The sequence below is a fragment of the Notothenia coriiceps genome, unplaced genomic scaffold (genome assembly GCF_000735185.1).
Source record: "Notothenia coriiceps isolate Sejong01 unplaced genomic scaffold, NC01 NC01_scaffold00022139, whole genome shotgun sequence".
Classification (NCBI taxonomy): Eukaryota; Metazoa; Chordata; class Actinopteri; order Perciformes; family Nototheniidae; genus Notothenia; species Notothenia coriiceps.
Window position 1 is genome coordinate 39,588 of NW_011354840.1, and position 20,491 is coordinate 60,078.

General features: G+C 40.3%; 3 protein-coding genes across 3 annotated transcripts; 1 reads left to right on the plus strand and 2 right to left on the minus strand.

The window, feature by feature from the left end:
• Positions 1-1,561: 1,561 nt before the first annotated feature.
• Positions 1,562-5,937, minus strand: bub1bb (BUB1 mitotic checkpoint serine/threonine kinase Bb). The gene is made up of 10 exons (XM_010780728.1): positions 5,872-5,937; positions 5,442-5,619; positions 4,450-4,618; positions 4,297-4,356; positions 4,062-4,206; positions 3,769-3,965; positions 3,530-3,693; positions 3,230-3,420; positions 3,044-3,144; positions 1,562-2,492 (listed from the first exon to the last, which is right to left on the minus strand). Exons 2-10 carry the CDS (start codon positions 5,602-5,604, stop codon positions 2,213-2,215), a joined length of 1,470 nt encoding a protein of 489 aa, XP_010779030.1. The 5' UTR covers positions 5,605-5,619; positions 5,872-5,937; the 3' UTR covers positions 1,562-2,212.
• On the plus strand, positions 5,614-12,582 carry zfyve19 (zinc finger, FYVE domain containing 19). Its single transcript, XM_010780727.1, has 11 exons — positions 5,614-5,824; positions 5,921-6,042; positions 6,126-6,179; positions 6,263-6,429; positions 6,532-6,674; positions 9,056-9,164; positions 9,308-9,526; positions 9,677-9,753; positions 9,968-10,069; positions 10,384-10,541; positions 10,769-12,582. Exons 1-11 carry the CDS (start codon positions 5,771-5,773, stop codon positions 10,845-10,847), a joined length of 1,284 nt encoding a protein of 427 aa, XP_010779029.1. The 5' UTR covers positions 5,614-5,770; the 3' UTR covers positions 10,848-12,582.
• On the minus strand, positions 12,354-19,585 carry ppp1r14d (protein phosphatase 1 regulatory inhibitor subunit 14D). Its single transcript, XM_010780726.1, has 4 exons — positions 18,255-19,585; positions 13,257-13,337; positions 12,923-12,955; positions 12,354-12,780 (listed from the first exon to the last, which is right to left on the minus strand). The coding sequence occupies exons 1-4, from the start codon at positions 18,432-18,434 to the stop codon at positions 12,712-12,714; spliced, it is 363 nt and encodes a 120-aa protein (XP_010779028.1). The 5' UTR covers positions 18,435-19,585; the 3' UTR covers positions 12,354-12,711.
• Positions 19,586-20,491: the final 906 nt, after the last annotated feature.

A 20,491-nucleotide genomic window follows, 5' to 3' on the forward strand; every position in this document is an offset into this window, starting at 1 on the left:
ACATCGGGGGTTATCAGAGTTCAGCCTATATAGCTATAGCAAATGTAATTTCTTGTCATAATCCAGTGACCTTTCCAGATGACCTTTAAATCCACTCTAATTCTCTAAGAGTGAGGCAACTACAGCAGAAATTAAAACAAAGCGTTGGCATACAAGGTACTGTAACTTAAGTCACAATTATGAGACAAAAGTCACGATTATGACATACTAAATCAAAATTATGAGATAATAGGTCAACATTATGGGATAGTCAGTCAAAAATGATGAGCTTCTACATTTAAAGTCATTTTCATCATGACTAACTTCATCTTTTTTTTTTTTCTCTGCATGGCTTTAAGGGGATCCTGCACTTTGCTGCTCTTCCCTCTCCATGCATGGTTGGCCAAGTGCAGTTCGCCTTGATGCAAAATGTCTACTGGTTTCAAAGTGAGGTGCTGTAGAGGCTTGTGCAAACTTTCTGTGAACTGGTGCATGCAAAGACAAATCATAAAAATAGGTTAAGAGCTCTGACTGCAAAAACATGGCCCGTGGAGCCTGAGTGTTCTTGTCTATCAAAGTAACAATGCTGGACAAAAGCTCTTCTCCGAGGGCCTATCCAAAGCGCATTATAGCAAAGGTAGCTTGCTCGTACCATCTGTCCACTGCAGTAAGGGAGAGCTATGGATTTTTTCTGCCTGAGATGCTATCGGAGTCACTGGCTGCTTGCTTTTCACGCGATGAGCTTTTAATAAGTCCTGCCAAATAGCGAGCCATAGAGGATGCATTATGATGTGGTTATGCTGTGTTATTATGATGGGACTGCATCGTGTTGCCTATCATTTATCACTGAATTTCAGCTGCTCTCAGTGCTAAGCCAACATTTGAAGTAGACAGTTTGGGAACTCACCAGTTGAGAGGATCTCGGCTGGCAGTGTCATATTTCCAGAATGAGATTAAAATGTGTTTCCACAGTGCTCCACATGGATGTAAAAGCAGCTACACTCTGTGGCACAGCACATCAGTAGTGACCTCCCGGGAATAACCGAGGCCCGCTCTGCCCACAACTGCAAAGGCTGGATTTCACTTGCTAATGAGCAAACCACCTATCTTCCAGCCATTCATCAAAGTCTGCGCTGCCTGTATGTGAAGTGCATCCCATCATCACAGTAGATTAGGTTTACTCCCACCACTGTAGTCAGTGGGCTTCTGGGTGACCTCTCATGGACAATTTTTAACATTTGGCCAACCGAATGCATGATATGCTCATAAATATCTTACACCTAAAAAAAAAAAAGCACAAGGATAGGCTACAGTGAGCAAGTTAAATTAAGTCACTTCATTAGAATAAGTAGCAGTCAAGATGACATTTATGACTGTTTAAATGCATTTGTTTGCCTATATTTATAAATTATAACCACCAGTGTTGACTCTAGAAACTGCAAAACAGTCAGCATTTAACTTTTCTTGCTCACCTTAATAATTCAAATACCGTTACCAAGAATACAATTCATGCTTTCCCTCGCATGACCCCTGCTGACAGTGCATTACAAAATCTCCCAAGGTCTTAAAAATATACAAAATAAGTAGTTCACTAGTTTATTGAACACCAATAACAAACAAGGCCTTGAACCCAGTAAAATCACCTCACTAAAACCTTGTTACAGCTGTTTTGGAAATGTACCGAAACATTTTCTCAACAAATACTGAAAAAGACAGAGTAACTTAAGAAGGTAGCACATATAAAATAATACTGTTCTTAAACAATGTACTTAGGATAGGATACATGGTGTAAGTAGGGAGAAAGTGAGAAGTATTTCTGTGGCAGAGGCTGCGGTGAACAAATGTGTTTAGTATTAACTCTATAGTATAATCCAGTATGTACTACTCTGAAGCCTGTGTTACTTATTTTGATTGCAAAACATTTTTGTGAATATTTGTTCTTTGCTATAGTACAAAGTGTGGTATTTTGTACTGGATTAAATTACATTGTATAGGATACCCCTGTCATTATTATAAATCAAAACATGAAATACTGTGTATTTCTTTCAAAGAAACGTCGCCCCTTTGGCTCTTCCATTTCTGAGCAGCTGGATAGAAAAAAAGAAATATTTACAACAAAATAACAAACAATACACAGCAGTCACTACATGATATTTAGATAACCTTTTGGCTAAATTAAGGTAAAAATGAATATAAAAGAAGGGCGATCAAATTCTCAGTCTTCGAAGACGCATCAGTTTGAAGCACTGGCACTGGCTTCATCCTTTTGACCTCCGACCTCCTGTCTCATCTTTTTGAAGTAGCGCTCTGCACGCAGTTCCTCAAAGCAGAATTCAGTAGCGCCGCTGAGCAGCAGCTCTTTACAGTACATGCTCTGCTCCTGGGGTTTTCCTGATACCGCCTCATTATGTTGCTGATGGTGATCCTGTAGTCTCTTCAGAGGAGTTTCCTCTCTGCAGGGCTTACGGGCTGATAAAACCGTGTTCACTGCCGGGTCGATCTTACAAGGAGTCCTGAAGTGGTAGCACAAAGATGCTAAATTAAATCATAGAAATCTTACAAACATAACTGGAGAAGGTTACACTTTTCTGCCCAAGAATGCTTCACTGTGAACAACAAATGCATATTGAAATATTGAGGAGAGCTTATTAATGTTAGCTGTTAGCAGATAGGAAGCGACATGCTCTTTTAAGTAAGAAGTGTTGGCCAAAGGTTGATTTGTTTTTACTGTTCAATCGAGAATGGTGGGATTTTACTGGTATTAGTAAAAACAAATCTGCTATCATTCCATTCCAAATAGTCTATTAAAAGGCCAATACAAATAATAAGTGTGTAATGACCAAAACCCATAATGTGATTAAGATTGTCTTTTTTATAAAACCAAACATTTTCGAAAAAAGGAACAAACCATCTAAATTGAGATGTTTACTTAATGTTAAAATGGATTCATTCGATTCAGTTTATTATTTAGTACATGGCTTCTTATTATTAGGAACCTGGTGTGTGATGGGATTTAAAGCAAAAAATCAAAAACTGTAGATCATGGTTTTAAGTAGTCACTTACATTGTTGGAGGCTGATCTGATTCCTCTACAAATGGTTGGAAAGCAGGTTTTGGAGGCGGTGGGGCCATAACGGTATGTCCAAATTTAGTCTTCTGGGGTATCTGTGGGACATAAACATTACATTGCCATAACTTGACCAAACTCTTAACATTGAAATCAACCAAGTCAAGACCTGCATGTCTATACCTTGACGTCACACCATACTCCAGGCTTCTGCTCGTTTTCCTTTGCCTTTGAAGTGGGAGGGGCCTTCCAAGCCTCCAGCCTAGGCTCTGAAGGGCCCGCATGAGCCTTGTTCTCATCAAAGACCACCAGCTTACTGTTTGAGGCATTGCCGAGTGCAGGGGCGGCGTGTGACTGCATGCCTGAATGAACACCTGTTCACAAAAAAAAAAAAAAAAAGTCATTAATGATTCAGAAATGTAGGTCTGGTAATAACAGCTTAAATACTCTTAACAAATGTAGTCTATATAAAAACATGCTTACTTCTGATTGCAGACCCTACTCTATTGATAGGGGCGATGGCCTTTTTCTTCCCTCTTGATTTGAGTTCAGCTAGAGAAACTCTCTCGGGTTGTTTATGCTCTTCATCACTATCGTCCTCCTCCACATTCATCATTACCTGTCGGGACACACGTGCCTGCAAAGCCCTACAAATAACAGAACATTTAGGTTATGACAATATTTTCAAACATTATCTCAAACTTGGCTGGATAAACCCTTACTTGTGAAACTGCTGGAGCCTATCATGCGGCTCTGCCCCCTTCTTGAAACCTTCTTGGTAGACCAGGTCTGCTTTGCGATAGTTGCCCTGATTCTCATATTCTTCAGACCAAGCGATGTAGAGAGATGCCTGTTTCAATCCTATTCCCTGTGCTTGCATGTACCTGTAAATGTCCAAGGGTTCCGGACAGTTCTCTGCCTGATGGCATCAAATAAATGAATGACAAAAGTTATTAAAGCTACATTTGTCTCTAAAAGTGGCAAAAATAGTCAGTGTCTAAAATATTACACCTACAAATTTGATCCAGAGTTCAACATAGCGAGGGTCGTCAAAATATGTATTTTCTTCTGTGAATCTGGTCACGGCTCGTTCTAATATTGTGGCGAGGTTGCACTCCTTTCCTCCCTGAGGGAATGTTTGCTCTGTCCAGCTGATATACCTTTAAAAAGACAGAACCATGTTTGGTTAGAAATTAAACTCTCAGGCTTAAAAGCAGCAGTTAAGAATACACTTTACATTTGAAACTTACCGGCCCCAAACATTAAGCGGATCATCTCCATCATACATTCGCAGTTCAGACTCAAAGGCCCTGGAGGAACAAAAAGCCACAAAACTTCCATCATCAAGTAAAAAGAGGAAAGGAGTGTTTCAATCTGGGTGTTGTTTAAAATATGTTCCATACTGCCTCTGCTGGTTGATCATAGAGCTGTCTCCCTCCTGCTGTTGACTGAGCGCCTGATGTAAGGCGGAAATGGCTCTGCCCCGTCTCAGCGGCTGGATGTTTTCTTTGCTGAGCTCCCAATCCACATCTCCTCCTTCTGCCATTGTGGAAATTAAAGACCAATGGATGCCTAGAGACCGACAAACACACACAGACACACATTATCATATCAGTAACGTCCAGTAGAACATTTGCTCAGAAACAAGTGCTCTTGTTCCTTTAAAAAAAAATCTCATATTACACCCTCTGACACACTTTATATATTATCATATTGGAAATGTTTGACTGTGAGAAATATTATAGCACAATGACTGTTCATTTTAATATAAAAGATAGATTATGGATTAGTATTGGAAAAAAAATCTCCAATATAAATATATAGTATTACTCCCAAAAATTTAATTGGTGCTTGAGTCTTCAAAATGAAAATAAGTTAAATCATAGGAATCATGCAATGCCATGTGTAATAATGTTGCATAATCATATTACGCTATGAATAAGATTTCATTTTCAAGATGAACGGATATACAACATTAACAATCACAAGTGACATTGTAAAACCCTCAAATTAAATAAGGGAACAACTCCATGTAAGGGTAGGTGTAATAAACTAATCCTACATCTTTTGGGTAAAAGGATTTGTCATTCCAATTGTATTAAACACTTGTGAATTTGAGTTGTATTAGTCACAAATTACCGAAATAAACTAAACTATTAGTAGAGACTGTGTTGTATTATGAATCATCTAACACTAAAACACATTTTTAGTATCTATCATCTTGCATGCATGCGTGTTTCCAGTATCTACTAACTGACTTGGGGTGCTAACACGTTAGCTAACATTAGCTTTAGCTTGAATGTTGTTGACGTAACGTTGTTCACATTATGAGCGAAATATACAAGTCACATACAAAAACAAAACTGATGATCTGCACAATTGTGTGTTTTCATACCGTCTATATGACTCTTTTGTTCAATGGTTAGAGCTTTGCCGTTGTTACAGGAACTCAGCACAGTGGTCGGCTCTGTGTTTTGAACAAGGACCGCGAGAGAATTGGAAGAGAGGTGATTGGAGGAACCAGAAACAGGAATATGCAGTTTGACGTCACGTCGCATCTTCCGGAATGCTTCCTGTTTTGATTACAGCAGCGTTGAAAGGTTGAAAATGGGTAGCTAGCTGCGAAATAACGGTTCATAGTCAGTTTAATTAATATATTTACCCGCTAGAGCCATATCAGTCAATTATTAATTGCATGTCTAATGACTCTCTACACGTTTCGGCATGGACAACCGTTGTTATTGTTGTGCATCCAAGTTCAGTCTCTTCAAGAAGGAGGTAAGACCTTGCTGGCTAATATTTATCACATAGCTATACGCATTTACCGTTATGTGGGAACGTTTTCTCAGTAAATTACGTTGAATATCCTCACAGCTGGGCTGTAAGAGCTGTGGCCGCTCCTTCTGCTCTGGCTGCTTGACTTTCAGTGCTGTGGTGCCTCGCTGTGGCAACACCCAGCAGAAGGTCTGCAAGCAGTGCCATGGCAATCTGACAAGGTAAAGGTGTAAAACAATATAATTTGATCATTAATTCGTCTTAACTAAGCATTGTTGCTCATACCTATTTATTTCCTTTTAAGTGGAGAATCTCCCAACACTGCTGCAAAATGGTCCCCTCCTGAAAATTACAAAAAGTCAGTATATGATTACATTTAGAAAATGGCCCTGTGTCAACACTGCAGTTGCCTGATATATAAAATGCATGTTTCTTCCTTAGACGGGTCGCTGCACTTGAGGCCAAACAGCAGGCACAGTCGACACATGCTCCCACACAAGGTGGCAATAGAAACAATAAAGCAGGCCATCTACCAACCAAAGGCCTGAGTAAAGAAGACCAAGCTATTGCTGAACGGCTTCAAAAGCTGAAAGAGGACACTGCACCAAGTAATGAAACTAGATAGATCTTCATCGATAAATTAAGAATTATAGAAATAGTATATTTTCTCTTTGGCAAAAGCCATTGTAAGCTTTTTACCTATTTTTCAGAGTCCATCCCCTCCGAGAAAGAGCTTGAGGGTCGCCTTGCTGCTCTGAAAGCTCCCAGTCGCCCAGTGTCTTCTACCATAGAGATGGAGGACCGCCTGGCAGCTCTACGTGGTCAGACTCCACCATCTCAAGCTCCTCCACCTGTAAGCTGAAACTCTTACCACTAATTTCTAACACATTGGACCTAACAGTATGAGAAGCTGTAGTAGTTAATTTAAGTTACCTCCGTGCATTACCACAGCATCTGGCACTATATCGGACAGGGCCACTATGTTAAATTGTTTTAATGAGCATTTTATGTCCTGTGGCTCTCTGTTTGATTCTGTCACTAACTCTGCTTCTGTGAACACCCCAGTCTGTGACTCTGAAAAACGTGTTTTGGAAAACCCTTTTAGTTTTACTCCTTTTACTGTTGATGTTGTTCGTGAAGCTTTAACCAAGTTAGATCCTAAGAAACCGGCTGGCCCGGACAACGTAGAACCTTTCTTTTTAAAGATAGCTGCAGATTTTATTGCTCCACCTCTCACTACTCTTTTTAACCTCTCCCTCAGCACAAACACAATTCCAAAATTGTGGAAGTCAGCGTATGTCCTGCCTCTACTAAAAGGTGGGGAGGCCACTTTATTAAATAATTATAGGCCAATCTCTAAATTATCAGTTCTGGCTAAGGTTCTTGAACGCCTAGTGAGTGAACAGGTAAAGGTGTTTTTATGTACAAATGACATCCTGTCTAAACATCAGTCAGGCTTCAGAAAGCAACATAGCATCATCACTGCCACAATGAAAGCGGTGAATGATGTGGCGAGTATTTTAGATAATAAGCAGAGTTGTGCAGCTCTATTTATTGACCTGTCCAAAGCGTTTGATACCGTTGATCATCGCATCTTAAAGCAGAGGCTACTCAGTATTGGCATATCCAGCCATGCAGTGGGGTGGTTTGTGAACTACCTCTCTGAAAGGTCCCAATGTGTTCATTTTGATGGGCTGTTTTCTGAGTGGTTAAACATTACTAATGGTGTTCCTCAAGGTTCTGTTTTAGGTCCACTTTTATTCTTTTTATCTACATCAATAGTTTAGGTGAAAATGTCGATGGAGCAACCTTACATTTTTATGCGGACGATACCGTGATGTACTGTGCAGGTCCCTCCATTAAGGAGGCTGTTTTTGAATTGCAAGCTGTTTTTAACATTATTCAGACTCAGCTCTCTGAACTAAAGCTTCTTTTAAATGTTGATAAAACCAAGGTAATGCTCTTTTCAAAAGCTAAAAAGACACCAGAGCCTGTTGTAGATATTGTAACTACGCAAGGAATAAAACTTGAAGTGGTTACCTGTTACAAATACCTTGGTATCTGGCTGGATGATTGTCTCACTTTTAAACGTCATGTCAATAACCTGCTTAAAAAACAGAGTAGGTTTCTTCTAAAGGAACAAGTCCTGTTTCACAGGGCGACTGTGGCTGTGAGGGAGTGTGGTCGTCTTTCAACCAGAAGGTTGTGGGTTTGATCCCAGCCCATGCAGTCAACATGTCGATGTATCCTTGGGCAAGATACTTAACCCTGAGTTGCTCCCGATGGCATGGCCAACGGTGTGTGAATGTGTGTGAATGTTAGGTCCTAGACTAAGTAAGGTACACTGCTCTGTATGAATGGGTGTGAATGGGTGAATGACATGTGGTATGTAAAGCGCTTTTAGGGGTCTTAAAGACTGGATAAAGCGCTATATACTGTAAGTACAGTTCATCATTTACCATTTACCATTTCTCGCTTGAGGCCAGGAAAAGGCTAGTCACTGTGACCTTTTTACCTGTGCTGGACTATGGTGATTTGATTTATATGAATGCACCTGCCAATTGCCTGGTCAAGTTAGATGCTGTGTATCAGAGCGCGCTGAGATTTGTGACAAACTGTAAAGCATAACCCATCACTGTACCCTGTATGCAAGGGCTGGTTTGCCTTCGCTAACTGTACGGAGGCTCAGTCTCTGGTACATTTTTATATATAAAGCCATGTTAGGGAAACTTCCATCCTACATCTGCTCCCTGATCTCACGGCGAATTGTAAGTGGCTACTGCCTGAGATCGCATGCTGTAGTTTTATTAAATGTGCCAACTGCTAGGACTCGTCTTAGGGAAGATCGCATTTAGATGCACAGGCTCCACTGTCTTGGAATATTCTGCAATTGAAATGGAAACTGAGCAATCTGATGCCACTAAATGTTTTTAAAGCTCGGTTGGATGCTACTCAATCGGAAGCTGTTAGTACCTGTTCATGTGGATAGTTATGTAAATTGTAATCCCTGTAATGATGATGTAAGATGTCCCTTTGTTGTTCTGTTTATGTTTTTTTATGTTTCATGTGGAACCTACTTGAGCAGGTCTCCCTTGAAAAAGAGATCAATGATCTCAATGGGATACACCTGGATAAATAAAGGTTTGAAATGAAATGAAATTAAAAGGACCTGCATTCTAAATTTGCTATAATTTCTCACTAGTAGTATATGTCCTTTTGTGCTGATCTGTACAGGTGCACCGCCCTCCAGATAACAGGACTCAGACTGAGCAAGCCAATGATCTGATTTCTCAGATGTCAGAGGAAGTTGCCATTGACGACCAGCAATCAAATCCTGAATGCAGTAATTATTCCTGTCATTGACCTCTCCAACATTTGATTAATATTTAAAGATGCAGTCATAATCACAGTCTTTTGCAGTTTTAACAATTATAACTTCATTCTGACACCAAAAGCTGACTTATAGTCTCATCAATCTCTCTGCAGGTGTAGATGGCCGTATGAACGACCTCAACAAGGGGGAGGCAGGGACATTGGATGAGAATTTGGAGGAGAACCAGGAGTCGGACAAGCAGCTGGAGACGGAGAAGGCCCGTGTCCTGGAGGAGGCCATGGAGGAGCTCAGGAAGGAGCGCCACTCCCAGGATCAGGTCCTCCACATGGCCAAGAGGATGGCACAGCTGAAGGGGCAGGACCCAGACAAAGGTACAAAATCACGTATAAAGCTCTCGGTTTATCACTTTCTATACCTTACTGACTATCCGTACTTTCACACCAAAATGTCTGATAATATGAAGAGCTTTCATTTTAAACATTGTGCTGTAAATTGTATTGTATTTGCCATGTCATCTCTAGTTACTATGGAGGACTTTCAGCATCCTGACAGTGAGGATGAGACTGAGGAAGAAGCTGTGAGGAGAGTTTTAAAACAGGTGTGGAACCTTTTTTTAAATAAAGTTCACTGCAATGTGGTTTGCATTACATTAACATGACAGGCCTGTTACTACTCTGTGCTTATCACACCCTTAAAGATGAGTGTGAACTGAAGTGGACCAGTTCGCATGGCCACAAGGGGCTGCTATTTTGCTATTTAAATAATTTACAATGACATTTGGACATGTTTTAAATTCCTGTATATTTTCCCAGCTATCTGAAGAGGCTGCATTGGACGAGGCCAGTGGCTACAACATACCTTTAGAACACAGTGGACCAAAGAACACAGAGAAGAAAACCATGGCTAAGAAACTGGTACTAAACAACAACTACTAAATACTAAATCCAAAAAAATGTTTAAGCTCTTGGATAGAATAACATTAGAAGAGTTCAGAATATGATTTCCTCATTTATTTATTTATTATCCTAAATCATACTTCTTTTGCAGTCAAGTGAATGTCAATAAAGCTAGTATTATTTTCATAAAATATCCTCATTTTAAGTTTGACTATATCTTAATTTCCTCTTATCATTTACTCAATGAATCAACTTACAGTTAGTTTAGGAAAATGAATACTTGATTAAATTCCTTGTTAATCTGATACAGTATATCTTTTTTTCACACCCAGACACCAGCACCCAAGAGCAGGATTTCCCCGGCTGCTGTTGCACCTCAGCCATCAGACAGTGATGAAGAGGAGCTGCCATGGTGCTGCATCTGTAACCATGACGCCAGTATTCGCTGTCAAACCTGTGATGGAGACCTATACTGCAACCGCTGCTTTAGGTAACACACCATACTGTACATCCATTACAACGAGCACCACAATAACTATCTTAATCGAGCTTTGCATGGAAATCTTTGCTCTGATGCCCAAGAAAGAAGGCTGTGATTTGGAATGCATACCATGACCCAGATAGATTGTAGCCAGGCTGTTGCCATACTGTTAGGCAGCATGAATATAAAGTATTTATTGTGATAAATAATCAATCCACTCTCCATTATCTCCCCAGGGAAGGCCATGATAAATATGACAGGATGGAGCATCGCACCACTAACTACACCGGGCCAAAGAGGAAGAGGAAGACATGATAGGGAAACTGCGCTGTAGATGTTTGCCCTGTGCGGCTCTGGTCAGTCATTACTGTTAGGCTTGTGCTTTAGATTTAAGTGACCTATTATTGTTTGTAAAGCCAAGAAGATTTAAACACTACCTATTAACTAAAAGAAGCCAAAACCTCTTCATTTAACCCTAGCTTATCCAATCTGTTTAAAATGACTGTAAACATGCGTCGGTGTTGACCACGTAAAAAAGAGCAGCATCTTCTTTCTGTAACTGCTAGCAGGGATCTAAATCAGCAAAACAAAACATATATGGCAAATCAAAGCCTAGAAATAAGAATAACACGAATATTATACTGTGCGTATAATATAAAAAACATAGCTCCTATTCTTCCGTAATAGTATTTGAGCAAAGCTGCACAGCCAACTGCACACAAGAAAAGTGAAACATTAAAAAGAAGCTTAGATTTGTTCTTATGTCACTTCCCAGAGGCTCATCTTTAGAAGCACTTCGCACCATTTGAAAAAAAATCAACAACACAGACAGAAAGCAGCCATATCACGGGTTCAAACGGGATGATGTACACTCCCAGTAACTGTCAGCTGTGGACTGTAGAAATACAGAGGAGTCCGTATAAAGGGATTACTGAGGGCTTTGTTTTATTTTGGCAAGCGCTGCAGTCACTCTTGTAATCTATGTTTGGCTGCAAGTGTGAAATGAGCGCTGCCTTCCTTGTCCTTGTGTGTAATTCCATTATAAAGAATGCAGAAGAGAGGTGCTACAGCATGTCACATATTTGTAGTTTTATTTTATAACCCTAAGGCAATCACTGATATCATCACAAACGTCCCGCTCCCAGGCCTTGTCGGAAGTGTAGTCAGTATGGATGGCCTCTGTGTCAGAGAGTGGAAGTGGGGAGGAGGGAGCTGAGCGAATTACTAAAATGGAGCCGAGAGACCCTGTGTGTATGACAGAGAGAAGGCCAGAGTGCAGTATCATCAGTGTGCATTACTGTCAAGCTAGAGAAACCATAATTACACTTTTCCTCTGGGGGCCCTGCTCCATTAAGGTTTGCATGGAGGCTGTTACTGTGTTTGCCTCTTCTGGCCATGTCATACACGCACCACAGACAGGAAATGGATGAGGATAATGGATGCATACTTGATGGTACTTCCCTGCTGCTGATTTCACTGTGTTTACTCCTAGACTTGACATGTCAACGTCTCCTTTGTTTCCATCGATCTGTTGAAAGATTTGTGCCAGAAAACAGAAGCTTGTATTCTGTGAACGACCGTCGCGCTGCAGTAACATCTTATAATTGCCTCTGGACAGTAGGACATAATTATTTATAGGCAAATTAGTGTTTTTAGAGCAGTAATAATGAGCAACTATGCATAGTTTTAGTGGTACTTTAAATTGATGGGACATGTCAATATCAATTTTTATGTTTTGAATGAATGATAACTGATACTGTTGGGCCGTCACTTTGCTAAAAAATCCCATGTAACCCTTTTGATAATTCATCAACAGCCTTGTCTTGAAAATGTTTAATTTTATTTCCACATACAACACTGTTATCAGAACAAAAAATATTTATGTACATAAATAGGCAACCGAAAAAATGTACAGTCTTACGCAAAAACAAAACAAAAGTCAGTACATCTTTGATCACATGTGCATTATTGGTTTGTTTATGGGAGGACAAATGTTATAGCAGTCAATGAATTTAAGTGAAAGAATAAAAAAAAAATCCATTGAAAACTCCTCTGGTGTTAAGACTGATACTGGGGGGGGAGGGCAGGAAGAGAGTCCCACTGACATGTTGCGGTTGACACGTGGGAGATGGGAAGATCGGAGGCTCCACATTGTCTCAATTCTTTAGTTGACCTATAATTATTTCTTCAACGGACCTGACATTTTGCGTAGACCCTTTATCCTGTAGAGCAGCCCGTTGATAAAATCCTAAAGGAGGCATGGAGAAAATAGATTTATTTCTACAAATACCTCCAGCAGACTAGCCATAACAACACTACACAAGTTATATTGTTTATCTGTTAAATATTGAAATATATATGCTACATGTGGTTTCACATAAGTTCCTCACCTCTTTTGGCTTTCTACATTCCTGCAACAGCTCCTAACAAAGAAAGCATACACAAATAGGCTCAGTAACAATAATGGGCATTGCTTTTTCAGTACAAACATTGCAACATTGGATTCTATCAAGGGTCAAGTGCTTGTTAAGCTATTAACCAGCATTGCACATAGTTAGGTATGTACCTAGGTGTCAAGTGGTTGAACTATTTCTCTCTTTGGTTAAAGTCTTAAAGTCCTGGGTTCCAGTTTCACAAAGCCTCTACTGAATATATAAGAATGAAAGTTCAACAACAATAATAGCTAATCATGTTATTGTTTTTAAGTTTAATTTGCGCACTCACCTGCAGACGGGTTCTCTGGCCCTCGTCCGTCAGCTCCAGGAGTTCATCTATGTCAATCTCTAACTCTGGAATCTCTTCCTCCTGTAAAAGCAAAAAGTAACAAACGTTACCACAATATTCTTCTTTTATATTTCACACACTTGCATTTCTGCAAAGCTCTTGCAGACGCTGTATAATGTGGGCTTCCTGCCATCCATTCACTGACAGTGGTTAGACTTTCCACGCGACTGAGCAAAGTCATTGGAAAGGAAGAGAAAGAGTAAGATGGTGACGTGACAGGACAAGGATTTCACTGCAGCACAGTACTATATAAGCTGTTTGATTGTAACGTTAGAAAGAGTTGTCACCATTCTTTTGTCCATAGGTGATCACCCCAGTAAACAGTATTTGCTGTATTGTAGTAAAAAGTGTAAACCCTTCTATTCTTCCTTTACAATCTCTTGTAACAATCATGTGATGGAGGAATTGCTAGACAAATAAGTAAGAGCACTGAGGCATGAAGGCAAAAAGGCTCTTGGGGGCCATTCGTGCCACATGACACCATCAGATTTCATGGATGGTTTACCCAGCTAGCATGCAGTTCAGCCATTACTGAGAGATTATTTCCAGTTTAAATGTTCTCGAAGGAATATATTCATCTCCGCTAGGCTGTCCTACATTGTGAGTTAAGATACAATCCTAAGGACAGCAGCAACTGTATAATATGAAGAGTATGCCTTATTATATATAAAACACTTTTTCTTATGTGTTAGCCTTCATTTAAACATTGGGTGGGAGCACATTGCTGATTAATCCCATCATCAAACTGCCAAAGATCATTGTAAAAAAGAAGAAAGGACACAATCTGCTGTTATAAAAAGCAAATATAGCAAAGAAATAATTTCCTTTTACCACACCTTTTTAACTATATACTTCAGAGGGACTGAACAGGGCTCCCTGGAAGAATCCTGATATCGAGACTCAGCAGGTGAACACTCATTTTTGACAAGTGGGGCTGATTTTTTAAGAGGATTTTTTTTCCGGTTGGGGAGTTTTCATGGCTGGTGAGGATGGGACTCGCGCAGCTTTCTGGATGAGGAGAGAGCCAATTAATGTGGAAGTGCTGAGTTTGGGAATAGATGGGCCCACCTTCAGCGTCCCCTGTGCCCCCTTCTCTAATTGATACATGCTGCCGGTCTGGACCCTCAGTGATTCTGCTGATGTCTGCAGGACACATGCAGGGAGCGCTTGTTTTATTTCTTTGTTCGTTCACGCTGTACGTTTCTATTCCAGTTCTACTTTCTAAGGCTGTGGATGCTTGGGTCTGTGTTTTTATTATTCCATTGATTAGAGCAAAAACTTTTTTTAATACTTTTTTTATTAGATTATCATCAATTCACAATGATATAAGATAAGATAAGAATCCTTGTAAAAGTAAATACAAAGAAGTACTACTAAATAATACAAATATTAAAGTAAAGTACCATCATGTTAGCTAAAAACTGTGATGTATAGAAAAGTGTAAATATTTGTTTGTTCAATCACAGGAACATTGTAGAGCTAGGGTGATCCTTTTTAATATATGTTTAGTATATAGTATAAAATATAGTATAGTATATAGTTTAGTAGTATAAAAGGCAGTCGCCCTTTTCAGCTTGTTGAGAGTTGCTTCCATTGTCAGAGGAAAAAGCATTTTTACGAGGCCTCTGGGCAGAAATGTCTCAGCAGCACTTTTTAAAGTTTAAAAGGTCTGGAGCTAAATTGAATGTTGGCACAAATTTAGGAAATCATGAATATGGAAGTGATGTTTTCACCAACACGACTGCCATGATATTGAGTATTGATATTCATGGCCCCAGTGAATAGTTCCTATAATTTTAAAAGCCAGAATGTCCATGTTATCTAGGAATATACTGGATGATGAGTATCCAAAACCAGGAAAATATGGAGTGCAAAGTTCAGAACAAAAACTATGGATTAAAATATTTACTCAGCATGGTTACACTGCTCAGAGGAGGACCTGTAGTGATTGCGCTGACACATTGACCTTCATTCTATCCTCTCAAGCAGCCCTCAGTTTCCTTGTGGTTCATATCATATTCAAAACTGATAACGGACAGATAATCAGAATGTTTACAGAACAGCTCAGGCTCAATGTACTCATTGTATTACTTTTCCTCTAGCCCCGGTGTGTAAGGCTTGTTTACTATTTAAAGCAACATTATGAGATGTGGGGATGTATAAACACTTAATATGAAGCTACTCACAACTTAGCTCAACAAGAAAACGATCCAGGCTCACTGTTTCCCATTTTTTTTATTGCCAAGGTAAGCTAACCAGCTCAATAGTAGTAGCTTCATATTTAACGGACAGAAAAGAGCTGTCAATGTTCTCATCTAACACTCACCCATAGAACTCATTAGTGAATATCCCAAAATGTGTAACTGTTAATTGTTTTTGTTTACACCTAGAATCCTGTAATTATCTGTATGTAAGTGTTAATTATAGTTTCACTGACCTGTGAAGAGTACAAGAAAACATTTATGGGTCCATTACACACACTATGTGTTTGTATCATAATGTAGAGGAAGCCATGCCCAGGAAATCTAGCTGTTTGGAGAAGATGCCAGTGTGTGTTTTTACTTATCAGACCCTTCCCATTTCCTGCCGATAGCACGAGCTGCATAGAGATCAAAATAGTTTTTAACTTTAGCGAGGAGGGACAAATCCTGTTATTCAGTTACATAAAAGTGTGACCATTTCAAAATGGGAATGAAAACAAGTAAAAACATGACGTACTTACTCCATATCTACAATAGATGCTGTGTTTAAAAATATTTCCGATTGTGCTGCTGTCTTCTTCATAGTTTAGTATCAGTAGGGAAAACACTGACCTGAGCTACTACACACACACACTGGCATTAACATTGCTCTACATTCAACAGTCTGTCCCAGAGCTTTGTCCCAACTTTTTTTCATCCTTCTTAGAAAGGTGTGACGTTTGAAACGGAGGCGGCCCCTCCAGACCAAGGCAGCACTTTTATGAATTAGAGATGATGCTAAATAATTCAGGTGGTGACACAGGGGACTGATGGTAAATGCTTCCACACGGAAGACTGAGAACCAACAGAGTAACCTTCCCCTGAGCCCATGCAACATTCATTACACTGGCCAGTGCACATGGACGAGCCACGGCTGATTTTATACAAATGGCTAATGCAAATATCCGGTCGGTGGAAGGAAGGAAGGACTAGGAAGCAAAGCATTCACTTTCAAAGCAAGTACTCAGACTTTGGTGAACAAGGGACACTCCTGTTGACTTGAATTAATGACGTCAGATGTGATTGAATCAACTGCATTTATACTTGTATTGCTATCTCCCATCATCTCAATCATACCGAGATCCAACCATTCAGCTTCAGTTCAAGTAGTGCAAATGATTAAAGTCTGTTTCTGGGACAAGATCAAAAGGATACACAGAAAAAAGACTTCAGATCTGTTTCCACATGTCCTGGTTTCCCTAATGTAATTTATTCTGCCCTCAGCTAGCTTTACAAGCATATTATCATATATTACCACAGGGAAGAAGGCTTTGGATGTTAATGGGATAAACTACCGGGATGACGAATATAGTTGCACTGTAGCACTATTCCCCACACTCAGCTGCCACTAAAGTGTTAGCTCAAGCAGGCTAAACCCATATAATCTACTGGGCTAGTGGTAAACTTTCATGTCAGCTAGCCACAGATGGATGGGGAGTGTCCCTGGCAGTGAACAGGGGAAGCCAGACAGAGGGGGGGCTACAGGCCGTCTGCAGCCAAAAGGGTCTCTGTGTGGCTCAAGAATGTAATGAGGAGCAGTTTGTCTCTATCGGCTCCGGCATGAAACGGAGACGGTGTTGTCATCCGATCTGCACCGTCATTGGGAAGCTCATGCTCCTGAACAGACTCCCCTAATTCCACCGTGCCATGCTGCCTCATGTGGGCGCTCAGACATCTGTTGCCATGGTTTCCCCTCAGAGAACGCCAAGCGAATCAATATGGAGCCTGACATAATTGGATTGTATCCCATCATACAGGAGCCGAGTTATGGGGGCTGTGTGGCTACTCGTGTAAGCTGTCTCCACATTATCCCCTGCACACATTAAACATCACAATCTGTGTACTGAGGCTTTTAATTAGGAATACTGTGGGGGAAAAATTGGCAATAAGTTCCACATTACATCTTTTTTTTTTACATAACCTAAGTGTGAAATGTTACAAATTGTACAACTTGAATGGTTGTGGGAAAGAACAACACTTTTGAATTTTTTATTTAAACATGTTTCTCTGATGTCTAATCACTGTTATGATGAATCATCATCCATATAGGAGTGACTATGTAGTTTTGAAATCTTGCAAAGATATTGAATGACTGTGTCCACGAGAATTTGTCTGCAAACACAGAGACGCAGACACTTCAAAGATGACATGATGTCCTGGATGCCAGCATAACAGCAGTGCATTCCAAAATAAAATACCCTCTCTTTCATGGCATTTTTATAACTTTGTCTGGCACTTTTTCACTACTTTATTTATAGGGATACTGTTGTTGTGTATTGACTTTACTACTTCTTGATATTTTTATTATCTAATGACACTGATCCTAGAATCTATTCAACCGTACACTTTGAATCACAACCATTTTTTAAGGGTTTTACAGCCTGCTTTCAATTACTTCCTACTGACTGGAACCAATCATTATATCTTAACGAAATCATCTTATCACTACTGTAGAACACATCACAGCTGACACTGCGGTCAGGTTGATGACACATAAGGGCTCATGTGCCAACAATTGCAGCCATGAAGCAAAACTACTTGCCTCCCACTCCTCTATTATGTCGCTGTAATCTCTTTTCCCTGATTGATAGTACAGGCGCTTGTAAGAAGCTCCCTTGCTCCCTTCCCTCACCTCGTCCTCACCCAGCCCTGTGTGTCGTCTGAGTGTGTGTGTCTGTGTGAGCCAGTCCTGCCCTACCTCGCAGTCAAACAGCAGGTGCAGCTGTCCGTCGATCCACTCCTCGATATCCAGCCTCCTCTGCAGGTCCTTACGGTTGTATTTGACTGTCAGCTTGCCCAGCTTGCGGTGCGCCGGCTCCTCGGTTTTGTCCCCCGCCTGGAACATCACCCTGGACTGGGTGCTAGGCTCTGATGCCATGGCTGCCACGGCCTCAGGAGAACCGTGGAAACACACTGAGCTCACACACTCACACACGCAGAAGGACAGACACACAGGTTATGTTGTTCTGCAAACGCTGCTCTGTCTCTATTTAGTGTGCTGCTGTTCCCACGCGTATCTCCCGCTGTCTTGTTCGTACTCTCCTTCTCTATAAGGCTGGTTCCCTGCCTGTCCTCCCTCTCTTCCCCTCTCTCTTGCTCTCCCTCGCTCCTCCTTTTGCAACACCCACTGGCTGCACTATCTGGAGAATGGTAATGAGATATGTGTGTGTGAGTCTGTGAATGCGTTTGTGTGTGTGCTTTTTGCTCTCCCTCTTTCTCTGTTTTATATCAGGTGGGGGAGCATAGGTCAATTGCAGCTATAAAAGCAGAGAAAGGGTGAGAGCAACTACGATTAAGTAAGAAATAACACTCGCTAAAAAAAAGCGTGTTATTGGAATAACAAAATATAGAAATGTGTGTGAAAATTAAAACAATAACTGTCCAGTTTACTTTTGATGGAAGTCCTTGGTGTTGTTTTCAAGCACTCATGGCACTCTGATTGTAAATGAAAATTACTTTATTAAGACATAACCAATGCATTAGGACTCAACAAGTGTACAGAACCAAGTCTTTAGAGTACCAACTAAAACCAAGGATTTCTATCAAAAGTAAGCACTTTCATCTCTGTTCATTTAATTTGTGGACATGCCTATAATCAGAAACCCCATACCAACGCACAGCAGATATTTTCTATTATTCACTTATTGACCCACACGGGCTCGTGTAGGTCAACACTTCCAACAATAGCCGGGTCCCCCTGACAGGTGAGCCAGGGTTCCTCTAGTGTGATAGCTGCCTTGCTCTTTATAACAGGCATTATCAGGTGTACGTTTAATAAGCCTTGAAGTCAAATTGGCATCCTCAGTTACGCACGTTTGAATAATGGACGAAACGCAGAGCACTATTTATGGCTGTTTAGAAGTCAAGTGTCAAATAAAAGTCTGGAAACCATCAATATAAAGTCAGACATCAACAGTAGCACAAAAACCCAAGGTCAAAAATGCACAGTTGTTCCTCGTGGTGCCAAATTATTGCAGTTGAGACAACAGAGACAACGGGCTGCAGAGTTTCCACAGATCCTATTACGATATGAATAATGGGGTTCAGTTTTTTGTTTTGGCAGGGACTATCAATCAGCCATAGCTGCCTGCACGCGTTCACCCACTGATGCACCGCCTGTTACAAACACTGAATTATTGAGGGCCTCGAGCAGCTCACCTTTCTGCGCAAACAAATTCATTCATCTTGTCTTTTTGCTACTTGGTCCTGCACCACTGGGTTGTTTAAAAAAAAAAAAAGGGGGACGTGCAGACCTGTGTAAGGCCTTCCCACCCCGGACCCGGCAAAGCATTCTAGGAAGAAAAGGAGGCGTGGGCAGAAAATGAGCTTGACCTATTCGGTTTTATCTTCACCGCTGGATGAAGTTTTAACATTTAAGAAGGAGGAAACTGGAGATTTTATGGATTAAATTCAAGAACATTTATTGTCCTCTTGCAGAATCGGCCTTGAAATATGATTCCCACTAAACCTCTAAACAATCTCATCTCCATGCCGTAGTTTAGGCAACCACTTCCTGGATGACTCCATGTATAAATCATCATTATCACTACATTTGCAAGAACAAGATAGGGGGGTTCTGGGAGATTACCAGATAAATTGTTGTAATGATTATACTTTGGATAAAAGCGTCTAACAAGTAACATGTAATGTAATGTAATGTTACCTCTCAGTTGCTCATTCAGCTGTAGATGTGATTGTACTGCCACCTTTTGGATTAAAGCTTGTGAATCTGAAAGAAGTCAAAGTAAATCCAAAACACTTTCTAGTCTTTTTACTCTTTTTCATTTTGTTCTGTGTATGTGCTTGATTGCTGTTGATTTGTATTTGATTGCTTTTTTTTTTTTACCTTTTTGTTAGTTTTAAGATTTTATATACTGTTTTAAGCTGTCACATTTTACTCAAAGCATTGTGTGCTTTTTTAAAAAGGGGTCATGG

Excerpts from the sequence above, each read along its gene's own strand:
- bub1bb (XM_010780728.1), bottom strand. The coding sequence starts at position 5,604 with ATGCGACGTGACGTCAAACTGCATATTCCTGTTTCTGGTTCCTCCAAT. Across the intron at positions 3,966-4,061 it reads TTGAACTCTGGATCAAATTT|GCAGAGAACTGTCCGGAACC; the intron begins GTAGGTGTAATA and ends TGATGCCATCAG. Across the intron at positions 3,694-3,768 it reads AGGCTCCAGCAGTTTCACAA|GGCTTTGCAGGCACGTGTGT; the intron begins GTAAGGGTTTAT and ends TGTTATTTGTAG.
- zfyve19 (XM_010780727.1), top strand. The coding sequence starts at position 5,771 with ATGGACAACCGTTGTTATTGTTGTGCATCCAAGTTCAGTCTCTTCAAG. Across the intron at positions 5,825-5,920 it reads TCAGTCTCTTCAAGAAGGAG|CTGGGCTGTAAGAGCTGTGG; the intron begins GTAAGACCTTGC and ends ATATCCTCACAG. Across the intron at positions 6,430-6,531 it reads GAAAGAGGACACTGCACCAA|AGTCCATCCCCTCCGAGAAA; the intron begins GTAATGAAACTA and ends CCTATTTTTCAG.
- ppp1r14d (XM_010780726.1), bottom strand. The coding sequence starts at position 18,434 with ATGGCATCAGAGCCTAGCACCCAGTCCAGGGTGATGTTCCAGGCGGGG. Across the intron at positions 13,338-18,254 it reads ACCTGCTGTTTGACTGCGAG|GAGGAAGAGATTCCAGAGTT; the intron begins GTAGGGCAGGAC and ends TTGCTTTTACAG. Across the intron at positions 12,781-12,922 it reads AATGTAGAAAGCCAAAAGAG|GATTTTATCAACGGGCTGCT; the intron begins GTGAGGAACTTA and ends TGCCTCCTTTAG.